Raw genomic sequence first — 10,000 nt, forward strand, 5'->3', positions numbered from 1 at the left:
GTCAGGTCCCACCGAATGATCAGTGAAGTGTGTGTGTGTGTGTGTGTGTTTGTGGTCTCTTGAGAGTCACTTAGGAGCACTCAGACTGAGCATGGCCTGATTACTCATCCCGTCTCCATTCAACACACACACACACAAACACACACAAACACACACATACACACCCCAACGCATCGATACTCCCTAAATATGAACACTGCATTAAGCCATTACTTTAAAATAGACATGAACTTGTACAGGCATCATACAACACTAATGCTGGCACACACACACACACACACACACACACAACTGTATATATATACACACACACACACGCACACACACTCCTGAACAAGGTCTTAAGATCTTGTTCAGGAGTGTGTATATATATATATGGCAACAGAGAACATTTAGAATGTCATTGTCCTTCAGACAGTCACACTGCCATGATCTCCTGATGGCAAAAGAAAAAAGGCTTTCTGTTTTTGAACGTGGCGGATTATTGAGCTACACAAAGAGCCATCAGGATCCTGAGTGTTATGGGACAAAAAAAAAAAGACAAGTAGATCCCACTGGAGATGTTTTCTACCCGGATCATGATAGATCCTCCTCCACTGAACCGGGTAAAAAACATCTCCAGCTGCAGTTCACAACACCTGCCTGATAAAGAACTTCTTCCAGAACAATAACATTGCACTTCTGGACCAACCTGTGTGTTTCCCTGCTCTAAATCCCCTTGAGAATGTGTGGGGAAGGATGACAAGGGAAGTTTATAAAAACAGACGTCAGTTCCAGACTGTGGATGTCCTTCTAAAAGCCGTCTTCACCACATGGGACAACATTCCACCAACCTCCTGGAAACAGTTGCATCAAGCATGAAGAGTGTGTGAAGTTATCAACAAGAACGGTGGAGCTTCTCACTACTCAGACCTTATATGACACCTTCAGTTCTGTTGTGGGTGTTTGTGGGCCAGATGTTTGGGGTATTCTGATCAGCTCCTGTTTCTTCTTTTGATATTATTAAGCAGTTCTCACAACCTGGTTATGATCCACTGGCACAAATGTGCTGGCTCAACTGGTTAAGGCTCTGGGTTGTTGATCGGAGGATCTGGGTTCAAGGCCCAGCACAGCCAGGCTGCCACTGTTGGGCCCTTGAGCAAGACCCTCAACTCTCCCTGCTCCAGGGGCGCTGTATCATAGCTGCCCCTGCACTCTGACCACAACCTCCTCAGTTACACTGTGCTGTAATGTATATGTGGCGATAATAAAGGCTTCTGTGCCCCGTTCTACATCTACTTCTACATTTCTACATATACATGGGAATGAGAGACACATGTAGTATTTGTAATATTAATTTATTATAATATTATTATATCATTACATCTATTTTATATTTTAATGCATGATAGGTACACCTTTTTTTTAAATGATCATTTCTTTAGTTTTCTCTCTCCTACTGTCACAAACTTTCAGTTTTACTTTAATATGAAATAATTTACATGATGTGAGGACAGCAAGAAATAAGTATCCCAGAAATAAGTAAATAAATAACTGCAATTATATGAGTTATAATTTATTATTATTATTATTATTATTATTATTATCATCATCATTATTATTATCATTATTATTAATATTATAATTAATTTTTATTATTGATATTATTATTATTATTACTATTATTGTCATTAGAATTATTATTATTATAATTATTATCGTTATCATTTTTATAACAGTTATTATTATTATTATTATTATTATTATTATTATTATTATTATTATTATTACCTCTAGCAGGGGCAGCTCGGGGTCCAGATGTGTGAAGCTGTGCAGCACCACTGGACCTTCATGATCCACCACCTCGAGCTTCACACCGTCCCAGATGCTGCGGACCCTCCAGGCGCTGGCATCGAACATGACGTCATCGGGGTGGTAAAAGGAGCCGAAGAAGTAAAAGGGCGAAACGCAGCTCCGTTACACCGGGCATGGGGTAAAATCCTGCGGTGTTTATTATATCTGTCTCTCACCAAAAGCGACAACAAAGCGCGGCGGTCACGCGCCTTTCACACTGTAACGGGAGGCTCGCGCATGTTCCCGGTCTCCGCTCCGCTCGCGCACACCGACTGATGGGGCAGAGAAAAGCCCCTCATGTTCCCCTCCCCCTCCTCCCCCTGGGGGCGGGATTCGGTGTATTTAAGCCTCTAACCACCCCCCTCGCTTTATCTGACATACTTCCATTGGCCAGTGTCCTCTGCGCGTGAAAGTGCTCCAGTGCGCTGTGATTGGTCAGCACTCTGCTCCAGCATGACTAGTGCATTTCTTTAATAAACCCAAATCAGTAGATTTGATAAATAATTGTTCTGAACAGAACCATTTGGTAATTAGATTCTCACACATATATTTATTTATAGTAAGATGTGTAATAATCAAACACAATAAAAGGCTTATACATGTTTACAGCTACATGCATGAGTGTGTTCATGGTGACACAAAGTGACCTAATAAAGTGTTAAGGCATTAAACTGGATTATTGTCTTTCATTAGTGTGTAAATGTACATTTACAATCCTCACATATTCCTGTGGTCCCAAACGTGCATCATTCATTTTACATTGGAGCTAAGAAGCAAATATAGCAATGAAGTGATAGATCAATGCTTAATTGCTTAAATCTGCTCTAATTTGCTCATAATTGCATCAAATTATATTGTAAAAGATCATATGTTAAATGTGGAAATGTCTTTTTCTTATTATTATTATTAGTAGTAGTAGTATTTTTATTATTCTGATTATTATTATTCTACTTATTATATATTTTTTTCTTACTATTTTTACTGTTACTATTATTATTATTATTATTATTATTATTATTATTATTATTATTATTATTATTATTATTACAGCTAACTGACAATTCCACATGTTAACATTTTATTAGTGAGGTTTAAAAGTGTAAAAAAGTGAGAAATGGCCACCCACATAATGTTCCAGTGTTCAGAAGCACTGTGGCGTTTTGTTCAGGTTTCTAAACTACAGGATGTCCCACTGTGTCCTCGAGCCTGTGTGATTCTACCTTAGCTTCATCATATACACAGAGGTCTTTATTCAGAAAGTTTAAAATACATTAGGAGCTTGACGATGACCACGAGTTATGAGTCAGAAGTTTATAGATAAAAGATGAGCCTCAGTTCATTCTGGATGCTTTTTCATGTTCTAGAGGTCCTGTATTTGTGTTTGTGTTAATACATGATGCTCACACTGTGTTCTGTGTGTGACATCACCGAAACACTGGATGTGGTTTGAGGCAGATATTTACTTTAAGATTTTTGTGTGATTCAGATGTCCGTTTGTTTTTAGCTTCATTAGCTATGTAGCGCCAATGCACAACTAAAGAATCTGTGAACAGGATATGCTGACTCAGCTTTTGTTGTTTTTGAAACTAGAAGTCTCTGATCGCTCAATTCGAGTACGGCGAGTTCACCGTGAGGTGACGGAGAATGGAAACACAAAGCTGAAGCCCTAACCAAAAGAACAAAACAGCTTTGTAATTGGGTCGTTACTGAAAAAGTAAAGTGTTCACATACACACACACACCCACACACACACACACACACACTCACAGACATACACACACACACACACACACACACACACACACACACACACACGCCTCCTCTGGAAGTTTTGGCTGCTCTACTTTGCACATCTGGTGTGTGTTATGTGTGGGCCGAGCCACTGCCGGTAAAAGCCGCGACAGAAAACACAATCATGGAGCCGAGGAATGTAGAGGGGGAGGGGACACACAGCTAGCGGGAAAGGCAATGTGTGTGTGTGTGTGTGATTCCCTCACTAATTACAAAACCAACTCACAAATATGCATGTTTTGTATAATTACATGCAAAAAATATGTTAATTAGGTTGCACAGAAAAGATGCACTCAAATGTGTGTGTTTGTGTGTGTGTGTGTGTGTGTGTGTGTGTGTGTGTGTGTGTGTGTGTGTGTGTGTGTGTGTGAGTGTGTACATTCATGTATGAAACTGTATGCCCATGTATAAACATGTGTATGTAGGGAACAATTGTTTATGTGCCCTCACAGTAAAGAAGATGAACCATTTTAATGGGTGTGGCCTAATATTCAAATCAAATTGGATCTCATTTGAATATTCATTTGGTTTGGTCTCTACAGACACAACACATTCTTTAATGTATTTCCCAGAAGGTCCTACAGTATATAAACAAAGTACCTACTTATTCAGAAGGTTCTAGTTTTCTCTGCTCAGGAACGGTTACGTTCTAGAAGTCCAGACTATCATCCACAGAGAACCGACGATAAACATGACACTAATTATGGGCTGTGGAACGTGAGAAGCACCGTGAGGAGAAAAATCTGAGACGGCATCGTATCAGATTTGCTGACTCACGGCAGTGTGACTCATGATTAGAACCCAACCTCTGCTGAGTCACCTCAAGGTCATCCCTGAATGTTCTGAAATCTGGAACCTCCTGTCAGTCAAATCATGCTGTTACGTTTCTAACTAAGCAGGAACGATTTGTATGTGAGATCCATGTTATTGTTGTGTCTCCGCCTCCTCTGTTCTGTGGTGCATGATGGGATGTGATTAGATCAGATAGCTCATTCTATCGATCTCACGCACGCACGCACACACAAAAACACACACAGACACACACACACACACACACACACACACACACACACACACACACACACACTTACTTTCCTACACATGACATTCAATAATAAGCGCACTGAAGGAATCCGGCATCGTAATGCCGTCTCATTGTCTTGCTTCGTGTCTGCATTCCTCCATTCTCAAGGAAAAGCGATGAGGAGTGTACTCCTACACACACGCCTGGAAATGAGGCTGATCTAATTAACTGGACTGCTTTTATCCTGCCGATGGCTAGCATTGCTGGCATTGCTTAGCGCCCTGGCTAATCAAATGAGGGTTGATATCATTAAGTGAGTCATCGTGCTGCTTTACTGTAAATCAAAGCAACGTTATTTAGCTTCAGAAGAATAATAAAGCTTTTCTCTCCATATATCCTGCCTTCACTATGACGACGCGTGTGAAGTTTGCGTCATGTACAGTACGTAAGGAGTCTCCAGTGTTAGCGCTTTATAACATCGCAAATTGCTCTGATCTAAGAGGAATACAGTAAATCTCTCAGGGATGTGTTGTTGTTATAGGAAAATAACCTCTGCTTGAGAAAGAACTTTTAACTGTCCGTTAACTTTAGCAGGTAACTTTAGCAGGTTCGGTCTTTATAAGAGTGTTATTCACAGTTACACCATCACATTTTTATCTTTATCTTTTTTTTTTTTTCGAGCTCGGTTCCCAGAAGCCGTGAGGTATTTAAAGAGTTGCGAAAAGGGCATTCAGGAAAATCCCTCCTTGTAATCTGTCTTTACATAAACGTGGCATCGGAGCCAGGCACAGAGGGGATCTCCCACGAGTGATCTTTTAAAATCATTCAGTTCCTGTGACATTTCTAAGACATGAGGTGAAAAGGATAAAGGTTAGAGAATGCAGATAATCAAGACTGCAAAAAAATATCACTTTCGAAAGGTCCTGTGTAAACCGGTTGGAGCACAAACAACAGACTGCAAAATGTCGACGAAATACCAGAAGGGAATTGATCGTATCCTGATGCCACAGATTCACATTCTAATCATTACCTGTCATCTGGACCAGAAGTGTTATTAGGATTTATGAGAACAGCACAGAAGTGTATAGTATTATATCATGTTAAGTTAGCGTCTGAGGCTGTAACGTCACTCTATCGTTTTACTACAAAAAACCAGCACAAACATACAAATGCTCGTGTTCCGATTCTTTATACGAAGGAGAGATGGTGTAAACACTTTGTCATTAATATCACAAAAGATTGCAGATCAGATCTGAGGTAAAAGATCGGCGGTGAGCGTGTTCTAATTATAAAACGTTTGTGTTAGAATTAGTCCGGGACAATGAGCTTGAGATAACGGCTCACTCACGCTGAGATCACCTCACAATGGGCTTTTAGAGATATGACCACGAACTGACAGATATCACGCAGCAGGAGGCCCTTTTTATCTCTAAAAATCCGACAGCCCTGATCTTTTCTTCAGAAAGGTGCTGAAAGAGAAGCCGAGAGAGAAAAACAGAAGAATCTGATCACCTACGGAGACGTGGGAATAACAGGGAAGTCCGATAAGACTTTATCTGATGCCTCGGATCACTTCATCGTCACACTATAGCTGATCAGCTGAATAACTAGCTGTCGTTAAAGAAAACACGATGTATATTTAATTAACTCTGTCGTAAGAACATCTTCAAAGATAAAACTCCATCGATGATGATGGTTTGTTCCCTGATTTCAACACGTTAGTCCGTTCATCATTTTATATCATATTATATTGATATTGCACCACGATCAACAATGAAAATGGTCTTTAAGTCCACTGAACATTTTAAGTTAAGTTTTTTTCATTACAATTAATTGATGACATCGTTATTTATTTATTTATTTATTCTGTGCAGTGTGTTTGGCTCTGAAACTCCTCACACTCTTCAGTTAAAACTAATGGGGAGACTCTAAAGGCTCTGACTCCGACTGCTCTGCTTCCACCCTAATGGCTTCTTTTTTTCCCCTTTCTTTTTAGAAAGCACTCTCATCATCTGCAATTTGGCAAAAAAAAAAAAAAAATGTCAGCGATCCATCATCCGTCCTGCTGCTGTACTTTTCTGTCTCTATCGATCAGTAGAGCCGCCGAATTCTCTTCCATCCTTTGGTATGGATTCTCTTTATTCTCTAATATTAATACACGATTCCCGGACTGTATATATTTATAATCACACCCCCAGTGTCACCCAGATGAGGATGAGGTTATATAATCACACCCCCAGTGTCACCCAGATGAGGATGAGGTTATATAATCACACCCCCAGTGTCACCCAGATGAGGATGAGGTTATATAATCACCCCCCCCAGTGTCACCCAGATGAGGATGAGGTTATATAATCACACCCCCAGTGTCACCCAGATGAGGATGAGGTTATATAATCACACCCCCAGTGTCACCCAGATGAGGATGAGGTTATATAATCACACCCCCAGTGTCACCCAGATGAGGATGAGGTTATATAATCACACCCCCAGTGTCACCCAGATGAGGATGAGGTTCCCCTTTGAGTCTGGTTCCTCTCAAGGTTCCTTCCTTTACCATCTAAGGGAGTTTTTCCTCCCCACAGTCACCTGAGTCACCTCAGACTTGTTCATTAGGGATAAATACATACACATTTATATATATCTAATATTAATCTTGTGTTTTTGCATCATATTAATCTTTGTATAATATTAAACTTTGTGTATTATGTTTCTTATGTTCTGCTTGGAGACAAAAGTCCATTGTTAAAAGTGCTAAAGAAATAAAATTTGAATTGAACTGAATTGAATTGAATTAATTCGTTAGACATCTCTAGCTAACGTTCTCAACCAGGAAGTGAGGAACGTTTACCCGAGCGTGTTCTCACCTGACTAAAGACCGGGGACAAAAACACAACACGGTTCTGTTTACACGGATTAAACACGTGCAAGCGCTCTATAAAGCTTTTTATATTTAATTACAGTATCGTGTGTCCAAACATTCAACTTAAACCGTCTTATTTTCTTTTCAGTTTTTCACTAAATCGACATGATTTATTTTGTGTACGCAAGCTAAAAAGTCACAGAAATTTAGCCAGCTGATCAGTTTAAGCTCCGCCCACAATGATTGACGTGACTTTCGGAACCTGTCGGTCAGTCAGTAACAATTAGGATGTTCAGACACAGAGGTAAGTGTGTGTGGATTTGTGTAAAGTAAGAAGCATAGGTTAGTGTAGGTAAGTGTAGTGTGATGTAGGACAGCGTCTCGCCTACCAGATCTTCCAGGATGGACAGATGGAGGTCCAGCATGACCATTCTGACAGGCTGGACAAGGGCTTTCTGTAGACTGTACGTCTGCTTCATCTCTATTCCTCCACTCAGTTCTTCATCATTCGCTTCTGCTGTGATTTATCCTCTTTCTTGTCTATCCCTCTCTCTATGTCCTCTTTTCTCTCTCTTCCTGTCTTTACCTTCTTTCTCTCACATTCTTTCCATCTATGAGTCTACCAGTTGTTACATCTCTCTCTCTCTCTCTCTCTCTCTCTCTCTCTCTCTCTCTAGTTTACCTTGCTATTACTGTAACAGTCAGCGAGCTGAGGCTTGTTTAATGCACCATAACACACACACACACACACACACACAAAAAGAAAACACCCTGTATGGAGACAAGGCTTTTTGGAATGTGGAGGTGTGGAAAGAGGAAGGTATTCATAACACACACACAAACACACACACACACACACACACACACACACACACACACACACACACACACACACACACACACACACACACACACATACCTTATACCTGCACACCTAAACATAAATAAAAGACTAATTTTATGAGTTTCTATTTAATTCTGTGGGGTATAACTCTGTGTGTGTGTGTGTGTGTGTGTGTGTGTGTGTGTGTGTGTGTGTGTGTGTGTGGTATTCACTCTTCAGCATTTATCTCTTATTCTCCTACATTTTAACTCTGAGTATGATATACTATACTATGCTATGATTTATAACTAAATAAAATAACCCCTTCTTTAGCCTAGCGTACATGTCTCTCAACTCAAGCTAGCTTCCAACAACAGCCTGTGAGGTAACAAGTAAATCAGCTGTTTGTTTGTTTTTGCTACTCTTCCCTTGTTTCCTCTTCCTGCTAATAGCAAAACTTCATCGTTATTATTTAGAATTCCACATAAGAAAGAAAACCTTGTGCACAGATCTTAGCTGTCACGTTTAGCAAGAGACCTACTAGCTTCCAAACTAGCCGCTAGTTTACAGACTCGGATGTAAGTCTTTGCCTTTTTACCATAACAATGAATTGCATTTAAATTACCACATAAAGGCAGGGATATAATGATTATTATCATCATCATCATCATCATCATCATTATTATTATCGTATATGTTACTAGCAAGAGAGAAAGAGTTTTAGGGGAAAAAACATTTCAGGGGGAAAAATGACAAAGGAAGTGAATCAGGACAGTTTAAGGTCATCATGAATAAAAAAAAAAGGAAATCCTTTTCCTCTGATGATGCAGATCATAGATCCTAATGCTATCGGCCCTGAACGCAGGAAACACAGGAAGTGAACTTTAACCTTCCTAGAAAATGTAGTTTATAATAGAATCTGTTTCACCATTATGAAATAAACTGAAAGATTCACTGACAGTTGAGAATGACAGATTTACATCCAATCAAACAGTGTGTGATCAATTAAAAAGCCAATCAGGCTTCGGTATGCAAATATGCACCAAATTCTGTATATGAAATGTAAATTTAGCATGGAAAAGGGGTGGGGCTTGTTAAGTTAGGGGAGGGATCCAAATTTGCACATTCATCAAATGTATAAAGGTCAAAGTGTAGCTTCTTTTGTGACTTTTTTTGGTTCTATCTAATGTCTCTCTCTCTCTCTCTCTCTCTCTCTCTCTCTCTCTCTCTCGTTCTGTTAAAACAACACATGTTAATTAACAAACATACACTTTCTAAAATACAGTAACACACACACACACACACACACACACACATATATATGCACACATCTAATACAGTCAATTACACACAATAACACAATAAGACACACTATTGCACAATATTTCTCTCTCTCTCTCTCTCTCTCTCTCTCTCTCACTCTCTCTCTTTCATTCTCTCTCTCACACACACACAGACACACACACATGCACAGACACACACATTCAGTGTCCACTGTACAATATTACCAGAGTTGCATGGCAGGAGGTCTAACAGAAGACAGATGGAGCATCAAGTGCAATGAACAGCAACATATGAGCTCTATGTGTTACACACACACACACACACACACACACACACACACACACACACACACACACACACACACGCATCTATCTGCCCATGA

The 10,000-nt window shown here is 39.8% G+C and overlaps 1 protein-coding gene and 1 long non-coding RNA gene across 6 annotated transcripts in view; one reads left to right on the plus strand and one right to left on the minus strand.

Moving 5' to 3' along the window:
* LOC113643828 (ral guanine nucleotide dissociation stimulator) overlaps positions 1-10,000 on the minus strand; it is a 32,727-nt gene that overhangs the window by 17,772 nt on the left and 4,955 nt on the right. The window contains exon 1 of one of the 4 annotated variants that reach the window (XM_027148263.2): positions 7,901-8,156. The exons of 1 other annotated variant lie outside the window; for it this stretch is intronic. In XM_027148263.2, coding sequence (XP_027004064.2) covers positions 7,901-7,990 — 90 coding nt within the window. In that variant the 5' untranslated portion in view covers positions 7,991-8,156. Of the gene's footprint in view, positions 1-1,770; positions 2,143-7,900; positions 8,157-10,000 lie in introns of those variants that run through there. 2 more of the 4 variants (XM_027148264.2, XM_027148262.2) reach the window with 2 other exon arrangements.
* LOC125139802 overlaps positions 8,502-10,000 on the plus strand; it is a 22,027-nt gene continuing 20,528 nt past the window's right edge. The window contains exon 1 of one of the 2 annotated variants that reach the window (XR_007138905.1): positions 8,502-8,556. This is a non-coding gene — a long non-coding RNA (uncharacterized LOC125139802). The remainder of the gene's footprint in view (positions 8,557-10,000) is intronic. The other variant, XR_007138906.1, reaches the window with a different exon arrangement.

The sequence above is a fragment of the Tachysurus fulvidraco genome, chromosome 21, assembly GCF_022655615.1.
Source record: "Tachysurus fulvidraco isolate hzauxx_2018 chromosome 21, HZAU_PFXX_2.0, whole genome shotgun sequence".
Lineage (NCBI taxonomy): Eukaryota > Metazoa > Chordata > Actinopteri > Siluriformes > Bagridae > Tachysurus > Tachysurus fulvidraco.